The sequence below is a fragment of the Anabrus simplex genome, chromosome 2, assembly GCF_040414725.1.
Source record: "Anabrus simplex isolate iqAnaSimp1 chromosome 2, ASM4041472v1, whole genome shotgun sequence".
Classification (NCBI taxonomy): Eukaryota; Metazoa; Arthropoda; class Insecta; order Orthoptera; family Tettigoniidae; genus Anabrus; species Anabrus simplex.
Genome location: NC_090266.1, coordinates 928,486,317 through 928,510,368, shown reverse-complemented (window position 1 = coordinate 928,510,368; position 24,052 = coordinate 928,486,317). Strand labels below are relative to the sequence as shown.

Below are 24,052 nucleotides of genomic sequence, written 5' to 3'. Positions count from 1 at the left end.
CCTTCTCTATAGAAATAATTCATAATGCAGAGAGATGACTCTGGCTTTGAGAATTGCAGACAAAATATTATGTTAAATGTAACTTAAAAGCTTTTCAGTCTTTCAGATAGGAATAAAAATACACGCTATTCCTTGGTTAACAATGTGGGTTTTTTTTAACAGATACGTAATAGTGTAATATTTATATTGAACTTGTGTGTTCGACACACTGAAAAGCTTTTAAGTTACATTTAATTGAGTCAACACTGGAAAGTATGGCTCCCTTCATAAAAAACGACAGATGTTATTTGCATTAGGGCCCAGAAAGAGCATTCTACGGGTGATGATAGTTGTAACCAAAGTATACAATGTGTAAAGCTCAGGAAGACCACTATGGAGACTACTGATGAACAGGAACTTTTGGACTTGAGCTACATTCTTATCTTTGAAGTGTTCAGAAGTGAACATTGTCCTCATTTCAGATTTAAGTCGTTACTCTATCATTTTTCATAGACCTCAATCAATTTACTGAATTGCTCCTTATGAAAATTACATACATACATACATACATACATACATACATACATACATACATACATACATTCATTCATACATACATACATACATCATCATTATAGACTGTTATGCCTTTCAGCGTTCAGTCTGCAAGCCTCTGTGAATTTACTATATGTCGCCATAATCCTCGATTTGCAATTAGTATTGTGGCCTCATTTAGTTCTATAACTCTTATCTTTAAATTGTTAGAAACTAAGTCTAACCATCATCGTCTTGGTCTACCTCTACTTCTCTTACCCTCCATAACAGAGTCTATTATCCTCCTAGGTAACCTATCCTCCTCCATTCGCCTCGCATGACCCCACCACCGAAGCCGGTTTATGTGTACGGCTTCATCCATCTAGTTCATTCCTAAAAGCCTTTATCTCCTCATTCTGAGTACCCTCCTGCCATTGTTCCCACCTGTTTGTACCAGCAATCATTTTTGCTACTTTTATGTCTGTTACTTCTAACTTATGAATAAGATATCCTGAGTCCACCCAGCTTTTACTCCCGTAAAGCAAAGTTGGTCTGAAAACAGACCGATGTAAAGATAGTTTCGTCTGGGAGCTGACTTCCTTCTTAGAGAATACTGTTGATCGCAATTGTGAGCTCACTGCATTAGCTTTACTACAACTTGATTCAATCTCACTTACTATATTACCATCCTGGGAGAACACAACCTAAATACCTGAAAGTATCGACCTGTTCTAGCTTTGTATGACCAATCTGACATTCAATTCTGTTGAATTTCTTACCTACTGACATCAATTTAGTCTTCGAAAGGCTAATTTTCATACCATACTCATTACACCTATTTTCAAGTTCCAAGATATTAAACTGCAGTCTTTCGGCACACTCTGCCATTAAGACCAAGTCGTCAGCATAGGCCAGACTGCTTACTACATTTCCACCTAACTGAATCCCTCCCTGCCATTTTATACCTTTCAGCAGATGATCCATGCAAACTACGAACAGCAAAGGTGAAAGATTACAGCCTTGTCTAACCCCTGTAAGTACCCTGAACCAAGAACTCATTCTACCATCAACTCTTACTGAAGCCCAATTGTCAACATAAATGCCTTTGATTGATTTTAATAATCTACCTTTAATTCCATAGTCCCCCAATATAGCAAACATCTTTTCACTCGGTACCCTGTCATATGCTTTCTCTAGATCTACGAAACATAAACACAACTGCCTATTCCTCTTGTAGCATTTATCAATTACCTGGCGCATACTGAAAATCTGATCCTGACAGCCTCCCTGTGGTCTGAAACCACACTGGTTTTCATCCAACTTCCTCTCAACGACTGATCGCACCCTCCCTTCCAAGATGCCAGTGAATACTTTGCCTGGTATACTAATCAATGAGATACCTCGATAGTTGTTGCAGTCCTTCCTGTTCCCTTGCTTATAGATAGGTGCAATTACGGCTTTTGTCCAATCTGAAGGTACCTTAACAATACTCCATGCTAATCTTACTTCTCTATGAAGCCATTTCATCCCTGCCTTCCCACTATACTTTACCATTTCAGGTCTTAATTTCATCTATCCCTGCTGCTTTATGACAATGGAGTTTATTTACCATCCTTTCCACTTCCTCAAGCGTAATTTCACCGACATAATTTTCCTACTCCCCAAGAGCTTGGCTGTTCGCAACACCACCAGGGTGATTTCCTTTTACATTGAGAAGATGTTCAAAATATTCCCTCCAACTCTCCAAAGATTCCCTGGGATCTATTATGAGTTCACCTGAAGTAATCAAAACACTGTTCATTTCCTTTTTCTCTCCCTTCCTAAGATTCTTTATTACAGTCCAGAAAGGTTTCCCTGCTGCTTGACCTAGCCTTTCCAGGTTATTACCAAAATCTTCCCACGACTCTTTTTTGGATTCAACAACTATTTGTTTTGTTCTGTTCCTTTCATCTACGTACAAATCCCTGTCTGCCTCGCCCCTTGTTTGGAGCCATTTCTGATAAGCCTTCTTTTTACGTTTACAAGCTGCTCTCACTTCATCATTCTACCAAGATGTTCGCCTTTTCCCATCTTTACACACAGTTGTTCCTATGCATTCCCTTGCTGTTTCTACTACAGCATCCCTGTATGCCACCCATTCACTTTCTATATCCTGAACGTGCTTACTGTTTACTGTTCAAAACTTCTCACTAATCATATCCATTTCCTCATCCTGGAGATTTTCTACCCTTATTCGTTTGCAGACAGATTTAACTTTCTCTACGCTAGGCCTAGATGTACTTAGTTCACTACAGATCAGATAGTGGTCTGTATCATCGAAAAATCCCCAGAAAACTCGTGCATTCCTAACAGATTTCCTGAATTCGAAGTCTGTTAAGATATAGTCTATTATGGATCTGGTACCCCTAGCCTCCCATGTGTAGCGGTGAATAGCCTTATGCTTGAAGAATATATTCGTAACAGCTAAACCCATACTAGCACAGAAGTCCAACAAATGCTTCCCATTTCCAAAGGCTTCCATATCTTCCCCACATTTACCAATCACCTTTTCATATCTTTCAGTTCTATTGCCAACTCTTGCATTGAAATCGCCCATTAGCACTATTCTATCCTTGCTGTTGATCCTGACCACGATGTCACTCAATGCTTCATAAAACTTGTCAACTTCATCCTTGTCTGCACCCTCACATGGTGAATACACGGAGACAGTTCTAGTCCTGATTCCTCCAGCTGACAAATCTCCCCACATCATTTGCTCATTTACGTGCCTAACAGAAACTATGTTGCGTGCAAAGGTATTCCTGATAAAGAGCCCTAACCCAGACTCTGCTCTTCCCTTTCTAACACCCGTCAAGTACACTTTATAATCTCCTATCTCTTCCTCGTTATCTCCCCTTACCCAAATATCACTTACTCCTAGCACATCCAGATGCATCCTCTTTGCTGACTCAGCCAGTTCTACTTTCTTTCTTCCATAAGCCCCATTAATGTTGATAGCTCCCCATCGAATTCCAGTTTGTTCACCAAGTTGTTTCCAAGGAGTCCCTCGCCTGTCAAATGGGAGTGGGACTCCGTTACTCCCATAGGTCCGAGGCTTGCTTAAAATGTTCTGAGCTCAGTAAATTCATGAAGCAGAATGCTACCCTACTTGCACATAGTCCAAATGAGGATCTCTCCTCTAACGGGTTATGGACCACTGATGGATTGTATAGTCCTAGCCGCCTGAGCGCAAGGAGGGCCATGACTCAGAATATGTCCAAGATGCCCACTCCAATTCCATAGCAACTGGTATCCCGACTCTCAGGACCACTTACCAGGCCACTCAGCCATTGCCCATGGTTCACGAACTAGGACGTGACTACAGTAACCCACACCATGAACCGCCGAAAATTGCCAGAAAAAAATGGAAATGCTTTACAATCAAACATTTCAATGAACAAAAAATCTCCTAATGAACAGAAGCAGTATTTTAACTTTGCTAGAATAATATCATGCATTTGCAGGTAAACCCTCTTATACTCATCTTTAACTGAGAATGAAGTTTCTTCCTTTTTCTTCTCCTTGGTGGATTAAATTTATCTTCTGTTCTGTCCCAGACATTAGCAAATCCACTATTTTGCATTATCAATACCGGGTGAGTTGGCCGTGCGGTTAGGGTCTCGCAGCTGTGAGCTTGCATCCGGGAGATAGTGGGTTCGAATCCCACTGTCGGCAGCCGTGAAGATGGTTTTCAGTGCTTTCCCATTTTCACACCAGGCAAATGCTGGAGCTGTACCTTAATTAAGGCCACGGCCGCTTCCTTCCCACTTCCTTTCCTAATGCCATCGTCGCTATAAGACCTATCTGCGTCGGTGCGATGTAAAGCAACTAGCAAAAAAAAAAAAAAAAAAAAAAAAAAAACCATTATTGATACTTCAGTTTCCAAAAAATTCACTTCTCTGGTACAACATGCAATGTCTAGGGTCTTAGATTGAAGGATGTTATCTGGAGCATTATCATAAGAAATAATAGGTGGATCATCTTTTTATTGTGAATTGTATATGCAACATCAGTCAACAAAAATATTAAAAATATTCAGAAGAAAACTGAACTAAAATTATATTAACTTCGCATGAAACCCACTTGCCTTATTGAATGTAATGTTATACCATTTCCCAGTGTCCTCAAAAATACTTTCATTAAGTTCTTGGCAAGGAGCATGGTATTCCGCGATGGTCTCTACTGAACCGTCAAAATAGTTCTACGTTTTTGGAGCTAGCATAGGAAACCATCCAGCAAGTTGGTTCTCTTAGAAGAACTGCTAAGAAATGCCGCAAAAATACTCATTGTTGTGAAGAATATGACATTCCTTCGTGCATGATACAGCTTGAGAGAGAGAACTAAATTAAGCTTGTGTGCATGGCAGTACATGATTACAGCCTCAGGAACCACATCTTTTAATTTAGCTTGTACACCATTCAGCTGATCTGCAAACACTGCTGCTCCTTCGAAAATCTGCGCAAATAATTTTTTGCAGCAGTCAAATATTGATCCAGACACTCAATCGCAAGTCTCACCAAAGTATTCGCTGTCCTGTCAGAACTCACATTATAACAACCAACAAATATTTCACCATGAACATATCTGAGGACAATAGAGAACTGCGAAAGTATCATCCATGTTAATTTCTCCAAATTTACCTTCCCGAAACTGGATCGTTATTTCAGCGGTTATTATGGTGCAGATGCTTTATATTAAACATTCTGTATGAGTGGAGAATGTCCTTTAAGTACATTCACTATTGTGAAACTACTGTTTAATTTTCCATCAAAATCTATTTACAGTTTAATCAGTTCACAGTAATTTTCTCTATTGTTGGACTCACTAGCCTCATTGTGCTCATGAAATGGAAACTCCTTCTCTCCCAAAAAGCATGTCACCGCAGTCAACTGTTTCAGAAATTCCTGATTTTTCTTAACACATTCACTCCCAGCTCCCTCCGCGGGCATCGTGTCTTGCAGCCCAGTGAATTTTAGATGTTGCACTGACTCACTAGGTAACTTGTAACACACAGCTTTAACTTGGTATTACTCCTATACTATAACCCGTGAAAATGAAAAATGAAAACCTACAACCTGTTTTCCAGTCATTGACTGGGTCAGGGATGTAATGAATGAAACATACGTAGACTGTTATTACAATGGAGTCGCCACTCCCAAGGTGATTTTATTAATGAGTGATAAATGCTATGAAATGATAATGGAGAGTGTTGCTGGAATGAAAGATGACAAGGAAAACCGGAATACCCGGAGAAAAACCTGTCCAGCCTCTGCTTTGTCCAGCACAAATCTCACATGGAGTCACCGGGATTTGAACCACGGTATCCAGCGGTGAGAGGCCGACGCGCTGCCGTCTGAGCCACGGAGGCTCTACTATAAACCGTAAAAGAAGATAATTTCTACATACCTTCACGAGATGATCTAGTAAAATTTAAGTGTGTGATATCTGGTATCACACTGTCCACCATGCAGAGGAACACCACACTTCACACAGTACCACAGAGTTTCACTCACTTTTCCGTTCTTCAGGCACGCTCTACATCTCTGTGTAGGAATACTGTCACTTCTCATGGGGGGAATTTCAGCAGCGTATGTTCCTTTCTTTTTCCATCCAAACGAGATGTTGGGGGGGGGGGGGTGTCTTTTGCCGGAGCTCTCTTGGGAGAGGTGTGATCGGAAGTGCAGGTAGCAGAGGAAGATACTGAAGCCCACGATATAATAGAAACAGCTGGTGAGGGAGCTAAATCACGTGAAGCCTCTTCCTGACCTTGGAGATAATTTCGACAGACGGTCTGCATGAATGTTAGATACGTTATTTTCTTCTGTGGGTTTAATTTCTGATACAATTGGAAGCAGTTGAATAACATGCAAATTAGCAGGTAGAAAAACACCTTCGGCCACTTACATGTTTATTACACGTTATAAACTTCATTTTAGGTCCGTATTGAAAATTTAACAGTTCAACAATAATAAAGGTGTTTTAATTTGTATTGAATAGGTAGAACAAATTAAAACAGCTTTATTATTGTTGAACACTTACATGTTTTCCGAATGAAGGGATATAATGCAAGGTACTGATCCGCTGTGTCCACCCCATGCATGTTTTCATTATATTCTGCTACGGTTACCGGTTTTAGTTTCTTCCTGCCGAATTTAGACTGTGTTTTGACCATTTCAGCGAAATGCATTGTTGAAATCATACTTATTGATTTCTTGTCCTTCCACGCAACAAGTGAAACGTTCCCTTCTCATCTAAATGTCATCTCACCTTTATTTAATTGTTTTTGGTGACCCCTAAATTCTGTAGGTAGGCCCCTGTTTTGACGGATTGTCCTACATATGAAAGGGGCTTGCTCCTGTAATTCTTTCGCTAACTGAACACTGCTATAATAATTGTCCAAGCAGACGGAATATCCCAAGCCTAGGCAGGGGCTTAGAAGCCAAAATACTGTACCATGAAGACTGATTCCACTAGCATCATATGTTTCCAGTTGGCATATGTATCCACTAGAGGATTCACAAATAATGTAGACCATTATTCTGTATTTCGTAATCTTTCCCGGATTGTAAACATGGAATCGAAGGTGCCCTCTCCAGGCCAGCATTCCTTCATCTAGTGACAGATTTTGCTCTGTGGTGTACACTAAAGGAAACTGGTCACTAAGCTGTTCTAGTATTGGCCTAATTTTGTGGAACCTATCTGCAATGTCGTGCTGCCTGTTGTCATTGAAATGAAGGAAGGATATTATACTTTTGAAGCAGTTTCTAAACATTGTTTTAGAAAAAATTGAAGTTTCAAAAGTGGGATCCTCTACCCAGTACATTTTTATATCTGGCTTCCTAATAATACCAGTAATGAGTATTAGCTCTAAAAATTGCTTCATTTCTGACACTGAAACTGGTTTCCATGTCAGCATTACTGAATACTTTGTGAACGGGCGTGGCACAGTACTAATTACCTGTTCTGCGTACAGATTTGTTTGATCATGAACATACGTGACAAAATCCTGTGGCAAAAATTTATTGGTGAAACACACCACATCGTCACTGTTTGGAATGTCTATATTTAAACCTGCATTGGCCACGAACTTTGGTAAAGAGGGATGATAACTTGGCAACTCGTCAGACACGGTTGGTATGTCATTCATAAGATATAAATTTCATGATAATTGATCAGTATTGAACTGTGATTACAATAATAGTTACATATTTTATTTATGGGTCCACATTTTCAATATGAAGTTGTGCAGTATGTCATCATCAGCCATAACACAATCACACAATTACACCGAATAAACCAGTACAATATACAGACACAATGTCATTAAAATGTGTGTAACCCTAAATTAAGACTAGTTACTCAAATGCATTCTGTTAAATGCTCAAGTGATTCAAGAATTAATGTAGTGACAATAACATTAAAAATGTTTAAACTATGTACATAGCACGCATGCATCTAGGCAAGGTTCCAGAATGTAATACAATCCATTAAAAGTTGCTTTGGATAAAAGTTCTTAATGCTGATTAACATACAGAAGTTGAACTAAGGCTAGCACTTTACAAGTGTTGCATTCTGTTAAAAAGTTCAATTGATTGTAAGTTATGAATCTCATTATAAAACCATATTGGATTTCAGAATATAGAAGTTACAACATACTGATGTATAATGGTTATATCCTAAATATAAGGATTGTTATGTATTGGAAAGGTGGTTTTTATTAATGTTGTAACTTCTAAGTTCACTTGAGCTGACGTCAAGTTGTATTCACAAAGACATTAAAAATAACTATGTACATAAACACATACTCAATGCACATAAGTGCGATGCATGCTGTTAAAAAAAGTTGCTTCTGCTTAAAAGTCTTGAATGTTGAATGATTCGTTGCACCTAAAGTTCTGAATAAATTGGTGGATTCTAGCAGGTGGTAGAAATTTCGCAGTTCAATGCGGACTGTGAGGGTGATCTAAATACATGATAACATAGTTTAGGAAAAGTTTCGGTAAAGGGAAGAGTATTGGTTAAATGACATATGTTGTATGGGACTCACCTTCAGCTGCAATGTACGGAGCAGAGCTGGTTGTTTGGCTTAACTGAGGAGTGGCGTGAATGAGGCTCGACGGAAGCCTAGAGGGGGATGTGTGGAGAGGAGGAGAGGGGAGAACAGGGGAAGAAGGGACATAGAGAGGAAGAGGGTCAAGGTGCGCCGAAGGATGTGGGAATATAGATGGATTGGTCAGGGAAGGTGCCGTGAATAGAACGAAAAATAGAATTGTGATTACCGGTACTAGATTTTTGTTTCTAAAAATGTGATTTTTTTTTTTTACTGTTTGTTTTACATCGCACCAACACAGGTCTTATGGCGACGATGGGATAGGAAAGGCCTAGGAATGGGAAGGAAGCAGCCGTGACCTTATTTAAGGTACAGCCCCAGCATTTGCCTGGTGTGAGAATGGGAAACCACGGAAAACCATCTTCAGGGCTGCCGACAGTGGGGTTTGAACTCACTATCTTCCAGGTGCAAGCTCACAGCTACGCTCCCCTAACCACACGGCCAACTCACTCGGTAAAAGAAAATTAATAAGAAGGTCATACAAAATATTTGTTTTTTTTTGGAAATGTCATTAAGATTGTAATTTGGATTAAAATATTGGTCCAGATGTATGAAACAACTCTCTGTTTATGTTAAGGAGGGGTCCTTTATTCATAATTTTGAGGATTTACATATCCTGCTTTATATCAGTAAATTTGTGATTATAATTGTGTGTGTGTGTTGTCCTACTGCTGAAAATTTATTATATTTCACAGCATTGACATTTTGCAAGGATCTTACATTAAAATTCCTCCCGCTTTGTCCAATATAAGAAAAATTACAACTATTATATTTGATCCTATATACACTCCTAATTTTGAAAAACTATCAATTTTGTTTATTGATGTTGAGTTATGTAAGATAGTAGTATTTCTGTTATTAGTTTTAAAGGCTATTTTTACATTATGTTTTTAAAAAGCATTAGTGATTTTATAAATATCTTTATTGAACATGGGAAGTTGAAAATACATAAACGTTGGGTTTTTTAACGTAGTTAAAGGCCGATGTTTGTATCCATTGATTATTTTTTTCGATGAAAAACTATTGTAACCATTATATTATGCAACATGCAAATGGTGTTCAACTCTATAGTAAGATCTCCTTTGGTCATCTATACATTAAATGCTCGATATACCATACTATTATACGCCGCTTGTTTATGGATTTGAGGATGTGAAGAATCTTGACGAATTGTGGAGGCTGCTTGAGTAGGTTTTCTGCAAATCTTATATTGTAAAGAGCCTGAATGTCTAATGATAGTCAAGTCTAAAAAGTTTACTTTTTGTTCATTTTCAGATTCAAGCGTGAATTTCATGTGTGGATCAATATTATTGAGATTAAAAAGAGTGGTAGCAGTGTCTGTTATGTTTTCATCCATAATTACTATAGTCATCCATATATCTAGCCCAAAAAAGAATGTTGTTAAAATTATTATTCTCAATTTTGGTATGTTGTAAAGAATCTAAATAAATCTCTGCTAAAATACCCGAGGTCGGCAGTCCCATAGCCAGACCCTTCTGCTGATAGATGATGTTATCAAACGTGAAATACTTGTTATTTATAACCAATTTTAGGATAGACATAAAATTTTGTATCTCTAAAGTACTTAGACAGCTGTGTTTATTTAAATTGTTTTCTATGATAGGGTATAATTTAGATGTTCGTAGGCCTATATCATTATTATCATCATCTTCATTTCCCGTTTCCAGCTTCCTGGGACGGTTTGTGAATCAAGGACTTCCATCACTGCCTGTCTCTCCACCACTCTTCTCCTTTCTTAAGTACATCGTCTGGTTTTCCTCTCCTCTTCTCTATGCACTCCCACACTATATCTGTCTACCTCTTTTGGGATCTTCCTCGTGGTGTCTTTCTTGTTAACTTCTCTGAAAAAGCTTTTTTTTTTTTTTTTTTTGCAATCTCTCTTTTCCCATTCTCATCATATGTCCATACCACTTTAGCTTTGTTGTTTCTATCCTGTCCTGAAGTTTGTCGATTCCTGTCCTTTTCCTTATCTCTTCCTTTCTAATTGTATCCTTTCTGGTCTTGCCCTCGATGCCTCTTCGGATGTTTGTATACTAGGATAATAATAATTTTAACAACATCCTTTTTTGGGCTAGATATATGCATGACACTATCATAATTATGGATGAAAATATAACAGATGCTGCTACCACTCTTTTTAATCTCAATAATATTGATCCATACATAAAATACACGCTTGAATCTGAAACTGATCAAAAAATAAACTTTTTAGACCTGACTATCATTAGATATTCAGGCTCTTTACAATACAAGATTTTCAGAAAACCTACTCAAACAGCCTCCACAATTCATCAAGATTCTTCACATCCCCAAATCCATAAACGAGTGGCGTATAATAGTATGGTATATCGAGCTTTTACTGTACAAGTATCCAAAAGAGACCTTAGGAAAGAGTTGAACACCATTTGCATGATTGCAAAATATAATGGTTACAATAGTTTTTTCATTGAAAAAGAATCAATAGATACAAACATCGCTCTTTAGCTACGTTAAAAAAAGAAAACCCAATGTTTATTTATTTTCCACCTTCACATCAATAAAGATATTTACAAAATCACTAACGCTTTTAAAAAACATAATGTAAAAATAGCCTTTAAAACCAATAATAGAAATACAACAATCTTGCATAACTCTACATCAATAAACAAAATTAATAGTTTTTCAAAATTAGGAGTGTATATAGGATCACAAGTAATAATTGTAATTTTTCTTATATTGGACAAACAGGGAGGAATTTCAATATAAGATACTTGGAACATGTCAATGCCCTGAAATATAATAAATTTTCAGCAGTAGGACAACACATGCTTGATTACAATCACAAATTTACTGATATAAAGCAGGATATGGAAATCCTCAAAATTATAAATAAAGGACCCCTCCATAGCATAACAGAGAATTGTTTCATACTTCTGGACCAATATTTTAATCCAAATTACAATCTCAATGACATTTCCAAAAAACCAAATATTTTGTATGACTTTCTTATTCATATTTTTAGAAACAAATCTAGTAATCATAAGTCTATTTTTCATTCTATTCACGGCACCTTCCCTCACCAATCCATCTATATTCCCACATCCTTCGGTCCAGCCTTGACCCTCTTCCTCTCTGTTTCCCTTCCTTTCCCGCTCTCCCCTCTCCTCCTCTCCACACCTCCCCCTCTAGGCTTCCGTCGAGCCTCATTCATGCCACTCCGCAGTTAAGCCAAACAACCAGCTCTGCTCCACACGTTACAGCTGAAGCCGAGTCCCATACAACATGTCATTTAACCGATACTCTTCCCTTTACCGCAACTTTTTCTAATCTTCATTATCATTTATTTAGGTCAACCTCACAGTCCTCATTGAACTGTGAAATTTCTACCACCTTCTAGAATCCACAAATTTATTCAGACCTTTAGGCGCAACGAAACATTCAACATTCAAGACCTTTAAGCAGAAGCAACTTTTTTAACAGCATGCATCACACTTACGTGCATTGATTACATGTTTATGTACATGGTTTAATTATTTTTAATATCTTTGTGAATAGAACTTGATGTCGGTTCAATTGAACTTTTTAACAGAATGCAACACTTGTTAAGTGCCAGCCTTAGTTCAACTTCTATGTGTTAATCAGCATTAAGAACCTTTATCCGAAGCAAGTTTTAACGGATTGCATTACATTCTGGAGCCTTGCCTAGATGCATGCGTGCTATGTACATCGTTTAAACATTTTAAATGTTATTGTCACTACATTAATTCTTGAATCACTTGAGCATCTCCATGTCTGTCTGTTTTCAGACCAACTTTGCTTTACAAGAGTGAAAGCTGGGTGGACTCAAGGTATCTTATTCATAAGTTAGAAGTATTAGACATGAAAGTAGAAAGAATAATTGCTGGTACAAACCAGTGGGAGCAATGGAAGGAAGGTACTCTGAATGAGGAAATAATGGTTAAGCTGTACGCATAAACCGGTTTCAGTGGCAGGGTCATGTGAGGCGAATGGAGGAGGATAGGTTACCTAGGAGGATAATGACTCTGTTATGGAGGGTAAGAGAAATAGAGGGAGACCAAGATGACGATGGTTAGACTCAGTTTCTAACTACTTAAAGATAAGAGGTTTAGAATTAAATGAGGCTACAGCACTAGTTGCAAATAGGGGATTGTGGCGACATTTAGTAAATTCACAGAGGCTTGCAGACTGAACGTTGAAAGGCATGACTGTCTATAAAGATGATGTATGAATAATGTTGTTATTGTTGTTGTGGTGGTGGTGGTGGTGGTGGTGGTTGTTGTTGTACCGGGCGGTACACCTCCACGCCGCCTGTTCAAATACTGTGCCAATTGAAACTCCTCTACAGGAGAAAGCCTGAACTTTAAAAAACTGTATTAACTCAACTGTTTCTCCGAAGATGGCTCTGTGTGAATTTAGATGTGTTTTTGTTTGTCATTGATCAAGAAGTGTGGACGTTCTCTACCAGATGTCTCTACAAAAAACTATGATCATGCACTCTGGTGCAAAGGAATGAACCTTCTTGAAGAAATTTTGTATTCAAAAGTTGTTGTCTTTACTAAATTTTGTTCTTTTATTTTTGCGTTGGCAATATTAATCCTTCCTTCCGCCAGGTTTGAACTTAGCCAATCCCGAATTTCTTTAATTAATTTTCAGCCAATCATGTATCTCTTCTTCGATATGGATATGTAGCTCTAAGCTATCCAATAAAGTTGAGGGGGTGTGTCTACTCATTCTTGAAAGGTCTCGAATTTTCCACGAGGGTATAAAAACTGCTGATTTTCTTGTCTCCGAGCCACTAGTATAACATCTAACTCAGTGTGTGGATATGTAGCAGGGGGCAGGAAGCGCAGCTCGTCAACAAGGTAATGGCCTTTTAACATCTTCATTTCTTGCTAGCTCAGCAGTTTAACTCTCGGGGAGGGTTCAGAACCTTTAATATGTAACCTACCACTTTAAAATGTAAATTCCTCTTCTGTCTATGTGAAAACTACCAATCTCTTTCACTGTAAAGCGGGGATAGAGAGTGCTTTACCCTCTCGAACTCCCCTTCATTTTGAAATTGAGGTGACTACGTTTTCATAACCGTTTCTTCTCTTCCTTAATGGATTAAAGTTTTCTCATACGGGTCACCTCCCTAGCTTGGGATTAGCCCCTGTGTATCGGCCTAGAGCCACTTAGGTTTTAAAAAGTGTATTTAGGAGTGCAAGTTCACGCCTCCAGTTCTTTCTGTACTTTGGGTCAGTAACTCATCCTGATGTTTTGTTTTCTTCATGCAAAAGCCCTGTAGGTTGGGTATTAGATACCCCTGTTTCACTGTATGTGTGCCTTGAGGACAGTTAGGAGTGAAGTTTGTTGTGGCCTTTGATAGGCTTGTAAAATTGATAGTGGGTCAGCTCTTTATGGTGTTGTGATGAAAGGGACTTAGAGAGGCTTGAGATGTAATGTGGGAGCAAGAGCTCCATGTAATTTAGGGTTTTCTGCCCGTTGGGTACGTGTGGTTGTGAGCTGAGGGCTCAGGAATGGTAACTTGGGGCACGAATCCCAGAACTGGTAAGAACCCGAAAATCGGGCTTTCCTTGTAAAGCTACTCTGGTACCTGATTTTGTTATTTTGTTATTTGTTATTACGCTCAAAATTCTGTGTCACCATTGTTAAGTTTTGAAAATATAACCTTTGTTGAAATTTTAATTCATCTTTCGAACTTGTAGTTAGACCCATTCCAGCCCGAACCTTCTTTCACCTCTGCTAATCCACCAAAACTCCGTAACAATTATTATTATTATTAATTATAATACAGGAGCAAAGTATCATAAGAAATTCTAGTAGTGGGTAATGACCCAACCAATAATACTGACCTCTCCCAAGAGGGGAACTCCATGGATATAGATGATTGGGAGTAACAGAGAAGATTACAGAGAGATAAACTGAACAAGTATATTTTGATTGAGATTATGAATATCCTAACGCATAACTTATAAATCAGCATTGATTCATAGAGTGCTCTTTCTTTCATAGAATACATGATCATTTTCTCTTTTAAAAGGGATTCATGATTGGATACACACAGTAACATGTATAGGATTGTCACTTGATGACACAGATTTCATCTTGGTGCCTAGTTTGAGCTGTAACATAAAACTCCTATGATACTAAAACACTGACAACTATATTGTAATCCAAATGACAATTAAGCTTGCACAGAAATGGTACATCAAAAAGGAAGATTATGTCAACAACCCTAAACTATGCTCTAAACATCTGAATTAATTTCCAATAAAGGTTAACAAGACAATGGAGGAACAACAGTGTTACATCCAGAGACTAAATGGAATGCACCCACCAGATTTTGTACTCTTTGGTTTTGAGAACAGTTTTTGTTTTTGTACGAGAAATAACGATGTAAATAAAGTTTTAAGTTTGTGGAAAATAATAAAAGTCATCACCTGTGTGACTATCAGACGAATTCCGTTTTACAAGTAACAACTCTCATTCCGTTTTATCGGGTAGATTTTCGGGTTCGACGTAACATTAGTGGCGACTGTGACTGGACGTGAACAAAGCAGTAATTTGAAATGGATAAGTTGACTAAATCGCGAAAACCAATATGTGCGATGTTCACGAAAACATACGATGCGGTGATGGCGGAAACAGACCCCAACAAGGTAAGATTGCATTTTACTAAACTAGAACGACTAGAAAATGAACTCAAGGATGCCGATGAGAAAATATTAGAAGTGCTTCTCGACGACAGTGACGAAGAACGATACACAAATGAATACGACAAAGTGAATGAATATCGTGATAAAGTAGATGAAGCTCGTCAGAGAATGGAGTGTGTTGTATTAACACAACGTACAAATGAAGGAAATCAAATATCGAGTGATGGTTCCGTAGGTTTCTCACAGAAAAAGCTCAAACTGCCGAAAATCGAACTTCGAAAATTTTCCGGAGAGGTTAGGGACTGGTTAGGGTTTTGGAGTCAGTTTCGTCGAATTCATGACGACTTAGACATAGAAAAGGAAGATAAATTTCAATATTTGATCCAATGTACTGTTGAAGGAAGTAGAACTAGGGAGGTGGTAACTAGTTTCCCTCCAACAGCTAAAAATTATGATAGTGCAGTTCAGTGCCTTAAAAGTAGATTTGGAAAAGAAGAATTATTCGTAGAATTTTATGTTCGTGAACTACTTGGACTTGTGATTCAAAATGTTTCTTCAACACAAAGACTAACTCTCCTAAAGTTCTATGATTGCTTAGAATCCCACCTTCGATCCCTTGAATCTCTGGGCATGACTGCTGACAAGTACGCAGCATTCTTGTTTCCGTTAGTTGAGTCATCTCTACCAGAAGACCTGCTGAGAATATGGCTTAGAAATTCTGCCCATCACCCTGTTAGTGACTCTACCGAGGATTTATACTGTGACAAACTCTCGCAACTGATTGTATTCCTCAAGAATGAAGTGGAAGGTGAACAGAGGGTAGCACTTGCCCAAGGAGGATTTAATACAGCAAATCAGAAGCCTACAAAGCAGAAACCTAGGTTAAATGAAGTGGAAAACATGGCCACTGCTAGTAGTCTGTTCACAGGAGACATTAAAGATCTTGGAAATGTATGTGTATTCTGCAGAAAATCTCATGAGAGCAAAGAGTGCTTCAGGGCACAGAAGATGACTCTAGTGGAAAGAAAGAATATTTTGATGAAAGCAGGGTATTGTTTTCAGTGCTTGAAACCTGGTCATGTTGCCAAGATCTGTAAGGGTAATGTACTGTGTCACTTCTGGGGAAAGAAACATGTTATTCTAATGTGCCCAACATTACCTTCAAATATTTCCAAGGAAAATGTGGAAGAAACACAAGATGAAAAGGAAGGTGCCAGTGCTACCTTGGGTAACCAAAACTGTAGTCAGGATGTTCTTCTGCAGACCTTGTTGGTGAAGATCACAGGAAGAAAAGGGGATCGGGTAGTAAGAGCACTCATAGATAGTGGATCACAACGATCATACATATTAAAGAAACTGGTAGATACCATCGGACTGGAACCGTCGGGATCTGAAAACATGATTCATGCTCTGTTTGGAGGAACTGAATCAAAAGAGTATCTACATTTTAATTATCAAATACAGTTGAGCAGTTTAGATGGCAGGTACACATGTAAGATCCCTGTATTGGATCAACCGATTATTTGTGGTACTGTCCCTAGAATCCAAAGTGGTCCTTGGATGAAAGAACTCGAAAAAATAGAATCTTTCTCTCTAATACTGGAGAAGGGACGCCTGAAATTGAACTTCTTTTAGGAGCGGACACCTACGGAACACTTCTCACTGGAAGAATAAAAAACATGGAATGTGGACCAGTGGCTGTTGAGACTCGACTTGGGTGGGTTGTTATGGGGAGGCTATCTCTGAACAGTCTCTCAGACTCATCCAGTATGGTGGTATCGTCGATGTTGACTTTGAAGACTGCAATCACTGATTTATGGAAGTTGGACACCCTGGGAATTAGGGATCCTGCTGAGAAGACATCGAAGAAAGAAATAGAAATGGCTACCTTGGATCATTTTAAGTAGACTCTCTCAATCGACGAGGAAGACCGTTACGAAGTCCATTTACCATGGAATGAGGTATCTGAGGAGCTCCGCGACAATTTGGAAATTGCTGAGAAGAGGTGCAGGACGACAACTAACAAACTGTTGAGTAGCAACAAGTATCAGGAATACAATGTTGTGTTTCAGGATTGGCTTCAAGAAGGGGTGATTGAAGAGGTACCTTTTCAAGACCTTGAGAATAAATGTCACTATTTACCTCACAGAGGTGTATTCAAAGAAAATTCAACCACACCGTTAAGACCCGTATTTGATGCTTCTTGCAGGGGGAAGGAAAGTCCATCTCTGAATGAGTGCCTGGAGAAAGGACCAAATCTGCTGGAACAAATTCCACCTATTCTCATCAGGTTTCGCCGTTGTGAAATTGGAGTAATTTCTTACATAAAAAGGGCCTTTCTGCAAATTTCTATTGCTCCTTCAGACAGAGATTTCTTGAGATTCCTATGGTGGGAGGATTCCTCCATGAAGAAATTCAAGATATTCCGACATCGACGAGTTGTATTTGGGCTCAAGTGTAGTTCATTCTTGTTGGGTGCTGTTCTTGATCTCTATTTAGAAAACAGCCCTCCTGAACTGCAAGAAACAGCACAACTATTAAAAAGCTCATTCTATGTCGACAACTGCGTAACATCCCTTCATTCAGAGGAGGATACGACCCAATTTGTTGAGAAATCTATGAAACTACTTTCAGGAGCCAGATTTGAACTACGTGGCTGGGAATACACCTCAAGGGGAAAAGAGAATACGTTTGAGAAGATTTCTCCTGTTCTTGGATTATTATGGGACAAGGAAGAAGATGTATTGTACTGTGATGTGAGGCCTCAAAATGAGACTGGATGTGTTACACGAAGAAAAATCTTGTCATCTGCTCAGAGGATTTTTGATCCCATTGGTTTTTCATGTCCTCTGACCTTATTCCCTAAACTTCTCATTCAGGATAGCTGGAATTCGAAGATGGGGTGGGATGATCCATTGCCAGAGGATGTACAGAAGAAGTTTAGAAAATGGGAAGCTGAAGTTTGGCGACTCTCTAAAGTGAAAATACCGAGACATTTCGTAGTAAGCAGGTCTGAACAAGCCTGGAGTTTACATACATTTTGTGATGCCAGTCGGAGTGCTTATGCTGCAGCTGTCTTCATACGAAGCTGTGCCGGTACTGAAGGGATTGTTTCTGTTCAGCTGGTCATGGCAAAGACAAGAGTTTCACCACTGAAGGAAATTTCAATGCCGCGATTGGAGCTCCTGGCATGCTGTATTGGTAGTTGACTAGCAAACTTGGTCAGAGAAAGTCTGAACTTGAGCATTTCCGAGTTTTATTGGACGGACTCTTCAGCGGCATTGTATTGGATCAAGAGAGATGAGTCGTGGGGAGTATTTGTGAACAATCGAGTGAAGGAGATTAGATCTCTGACGAGACAAGAAGACTGGAGGCATGTTCCTGGGGAGCAGAATCCAGCTGACCTTCCATCTCGAGGCTGTTCCGTAGAAGTCCTGATAGACTCCAAATGGTGGGCGGGGCCCCACTGGTTGAAGTTGGCAGAAGGGGAATGGCCGACATCAGAAGTCAACGTGGATGATGACATCATCAAACAAGAGAGAAGAAAAATATCTCCATCACTGATCAATTCCTCAGCGGAGAATGGAGATGCCTGGTACTTAAGAAGATTTTCAAAGTTTTTCCAAATTGTCAAGCTCATAGGATGGATACTGCGATTTGTTGGAAAATCATTGAAACGTAGCAGTTGTGAAAGTGGGGGTGATCTCTCTGCTTCAGAACTAGCACAGGCGGAGAGAAGGCTCCTGCGTCTTGTCCAGACAGGGGTTCTGGAAGAAACTAAAAGACGACGACTGAACTCCCTTTGCACCTTTGTGGACCAAGATGGTCTTCTGAGGCTGAAGACTAAAATTGTTCAAAGAGAAGATGAGGAAAATTTTAGATATCCCATTCTTCTGCCTTCCAGTCACAAACTTGTAGAGATTCTAATCAGAGACTACCATATACAATATTCTCATGCGGGTGTTGGGGTGTTACTTAGAATATTAAGGGAAGAATCCTGGATCTTAAGAGGTCGGAAGACAGTACAAAGGGTGATCACAAAATGTGTCAAATGTCGACGATTTGAGTCAAAGAAAATTGATGTAGAACCTGCTCCATTGCCAGAAGATAGAGTGAAAGATTCGTCCGTCTTCGAGGTCAGTGGGGTTGATCTTGCTGGGCCGCTGATTTTAAGGGGTGGAGAGAAAGCTTGGATTTTGTTGTTTACTTGTGCTGTGTATCGAGCTGTACATATTGATCTGGTGTTAAACCTTTCCACAGAAGCATTTCTTCAAGGACTTAGACGATTTATTGCAAGGCGGGGACGATCCAGAGTTATATACAGTGACAATGGGACCAACTTCACAGGAGCTGTGAATTCCTTTGACTCTTTGGACTGGCATAAGATAGAAGAGGAAACATCTTCAAGGAGGATCCAGTGGAAATTCATTCCACCCACGGCTGCTTGGTGGGGTGGATGGTGGGAGAGGATCATTCAAATGGTCAAGAAGTTGTTGAAGAGGACATTGGGAAGAGCCTCTCTCACCTACGAAGAGGCTTTGACTGTCTTATGCGATGTGGAGTCTGTGGTAAATTCTAGGCCTTTGACGTACCTGTCTGAGGATCCAAGCGACTTAGTGCCACTGACTCCTGCAATGTTCCTGCAGGACAACCGGTCGATTGGAGTCCCTGATCTGGATTGCCTTGACAAGACTGATCTCAGAAGACGGGCATTTACGGGAGGAATTGAGGAAAAGGTTCCGTGATGATTACCTGAGCCTTTTAGTACATCCGCAAGTTAAAGGAAAGTGTCGAAGGATGCTAAAGATTGGTGACATTGTGTTAGTAGGCTCTGATCAAAGGAAAAGACTCGATTGGCCTTTGGGTAAAGTGATTGAGATGTTTCCTGGTAAAGATGGTAACACAAGAGTGGTTCGAGTGCAGACTGCTGGACGGGACATCATCAGGCCCATTCAACGTTTGTACCCACTGGAGATTACTTCATCGCAGGATACCTTACACGTGGAAGATGATGGAGATAATGAGCAAGAAAGTGTTATTTCTGCTGTAAAAGATGAAGTGAAAACGAAAAGTGGACGTTTGGTGAAACTCCCTGCACGATATAAGACTTAAGTTTTGTGATAAGTTCTTGTCTTGTTAAACTGTGAAGGTGAAATGACTGTCAGATTATTTTATTGGTTCATTTTGGTTTTCTGTTAACAGGGGAATAAAGAAAACCAAAAGGTGGGAGTATGTTACATCCAGAGACTAAATGGAATGCACCCACCAGATTTTGTACTCTTTGGTTTTGAGAACAGTTTTTGTTTTTGTACGAGAAATAACGATGTAAATAAAGTTTTAAGTTTGTGGAAAATAATAAGTCATCACCTGTGTGACTATCAGACGAATTCCGTTTTATCGGGTAGATTTTCGGGTTCGATGTAACAAACAGGTCTCCCTGGACCAAATTTTATAACATAAGATTAAGGAAATCCACATGGACCACTTTTAATCAATTTTAAATTAAGGAGGCCCAAAATGTTCAAAACACACTCATAGTAGGTATGTCTGTACTACAATGAAATTTCCCTCAATTATTACACATAGTCAGAAAATAACCTTAAACATGAAAATACAGACAAAAATTTATCAGGAAGGAATATAAGTAAGCGAATGTCTAGTGTGAGGAAGGAAAAAAAGGTAAGGAACAAAGGTTAAATTTACCAAGTTAAGTTCATAAACCACTCAGACTTCAAAATGGGTGGGGGATACATTACACCATACACAAATTATTCATACTGAGTTTTGACGTGCGAAGTTTGAGAGTACCACAGATATAACCTCATGGAACAGGGCCACATAGATAGTTAACTCTGGCCAACCAAGCCTGTTGAGTTTAAGTGTACGAAATATGCCCACTAAGGCCAGAAAATTAATAAAGTCTGATGAACAGAAAAGTCCCCCCCTCTCTCTCTCTCTCTTTCTCAACATCACCTCAGAATGACAACAAATACGAGGAGGAGAACCTTCTCTCTCAAAGGTGGAGTGAAGAGTCCAACTATTCAGGAACAGCCGATACATGAAGAGTAGACGGCTGAAATTGGCACTTTGAGTGTTTGAGAAACATGGTGAAGCAGCTGATCATAGTGATGTCGATGACAAAAGAATGGTGGGAGAGAGAGGTGAGCAAAATGTGGGCCGTGAAAGCAGAAGATCGTGGAAATTCAAGGTAAGATAAGGGTTTCAAATTAGATATATGCAAATGTAACAGTGTAGCCGTTTTGGCATGTTATCACTACCCAGGGTTAGATATATGAGCCTGTGCATTTTCTTTGGACCACTGCTGCCAACATTGATACAAAGCTGACATTTTTTCCCCAACATATTGTTCAGATCTCTTGTATGACTATCCATCCTCACTGTGATAAATTCTACAGCCTCACTCAGACTTCACTACTTTACACCATCCCTCTGTGCCAACAGCATACATTGCAAATTCTGAGCACCAGTACTGTACTGAAACTGCAGCCTGTCCCTTTGCAGGTGCTCATATACCTCAGATATTTACTGGATATTATTTGATTCCTGATTCTTCCATAGTGCTCGGCTCTTTATCATCTCATATGCTGGCTTCTAGTAGTGACACATGTCTGTATGGTCTTCATCACTCACTTCCTTCAAAGCATTCATTTTTAACTCTCTGTTAGTGTATTAACATTACTCATACAGTACATTAGACCATTATCAAATTAGAAAACATTCTGTTTATACATGTATTGTCCTGAATATGGCTCTGTATATGAAGAGCAGGGAAACGGAAGCAGATTCCTGAATGACAAAGGCAGCATAATCAGTTTTAGAAGGAAGTTAACTGTGGCCACATCAATGTACCTAACTTGCTTCCAAGCAATAACTACAACAGTAGACAGAAGATTTACTTAAGGAAAAACCAGAAAGGGAGGAAGGAAAATATTGCTTTCTGTTAATATGGGCACAGAAATGATTAATAATCACAGAATATAGCACATTTCCATATGTAGAAGGATCATTTTGAATAATTTTTAAATAATTTTAAATATGGGAAGTTAATGAACATCTTACACTTGATCATTCAGTCACTCTATCCCATGACTTACAGTGTGGATAATGATGATGATTTCATATTGCTATTCCTAGTCTAGTGCAACCCTTGTAAGGCAGACCCTCCAATGAGGGTGGGCAGCATCTGCTGTGTATGGGAACTGCATGTTTTTGTAGTGGAGGATAGTGTTGTGGTGTGTGAGTTGCAGGAATATTTGGGACGGTACAAACACCCATCTCCGTGCCAGGAGAAATAACCATTTAAGTTTAAAATCTCTGACCCAGCTTGGAATTGAACCCGGGGCTCTCTGAACCGAAGGCAACGATGCTGATCACTCAGCCAAGGAGCTGGAGATCATCATCATCATCATCATCATCATCATCCCCAAGTATCCTCAGATGCTGAAAGCACTCCAGTATGGAGCAGTCACTATAGCTTTATCACAGACTGTAATGAAATTTTAGAGTTTGGTTTCCACAGGGCAGTTTTTACAGTGAAATAGATGGTCAAAATCTTTAATTGTGGATATTACAGTTTATTAACTTACTGGACTTGTTTTACATTACCAGTGTTACCAGTGTTTCTCTTCTATCTGTTCCAGTATCGCATCATGCTGAATGGTTTTGGATATGCTTTATTTGGTATCCCTGCCCAAGATTTGGAGAGCATATGGAAGGATGATGTTCCTCCACTTGCAACACCTGGCCAGCTGCCCCTTTTACTGAATTCATCACGAACATCTCCTTCTGATGTAAGTACATAAGGTTCACAAATAGACTGATATCAGTAATTGGTGTTGAAGCAGTTTTATGTACACTAGCCAACAGAATGAGTGAGTCACTTTGAAAAATTGGATAAGAAACAAATGAACACAAACATACAGAGGTAGCAAGAAACTTGTATTAAATAGTTTTAGGGTTAAGAAATCATAAGTACCACTCCATGAGCAGCTTTTCAACTCTTAAGTTCTAGGTGCTGATTTTAGTGCACCTGTAAGCAATAAAACTTTAAAGTTTTAAAACCTTTTGTGATATGGGAGCAGAAGCTACTGATGGATTATACTAACCTGCAAAATAATTTTTTTTTCTTCCTCTGGCAAAATACTTAATAGGTGTGTTGAGTTCAAATTTTTCACATTACTTAAGGATTTTTCACAGCATCCGCATCATTTCCATTAATATAATGATTTTGATTACATTTCAGCAAATATTAAAACCCCTTAAAGATCTGCAAAAAATATTTAATAGGTGCCAGCAAAATAAACTTTTTTTCTGAGGTCTGAGATGTTATAGGTTATTGTAAATAATTTTAACACACTGAATTCGGTGCTGAGGTTTGATTTACTTACAGTGTACAAAATCAGTGTCATTAATTTAATTTCGTGTGGAGCCGGGTGCAGCCCTTGTAAGGCAGACCCTCCGATGAGGGTGGGCGGCATCTGCCATATGTAAGTAACTGCGTGTTATTGTGGTGGAGGATAGTGTAATGTGTGGTGTGCGAGTTGCAGGGAGGTTTGGAACAGCACAAACACAAAGCCCCCGGGCCATTGGAATTAACCATTGAAGGTTAAAATCCCCGGCCCGGCCGGGAATCGAACCCGGGACCCTCTGAACCAAAGGCCAGTACGCTGACCATTCAGCCAACAAGTCG

At 39.2% G+C, this 24,052-nt stretch overlaps 1 protein-coding gene across 5 annotated transcripts in view; it reads left to right on the top strand.

Moving 5' to 3' along the window:
- The window catches only part of LOC136863192 (diacylglycerol lipase-beta), a 575,063-nt gene that overhangs the window by 523,507 nt on the left and 27,504 nt on the right, over positions 1-24,052 (top strand). For all 5 annotated transcript variants that reach the window (XM_067139553.2, XM_067139552.2, XM_067139549.2 and 2 more), the window contains one exon: positions 23,004-23,153. In XM_067139553.2, coding sequence (XP_066995654.2) covers positions 23,004-23,153 — 150 coding nt within the window. The remainder of the gene's footprint in view (positions 1-23,003; positions 23,154-24,052) is intronic.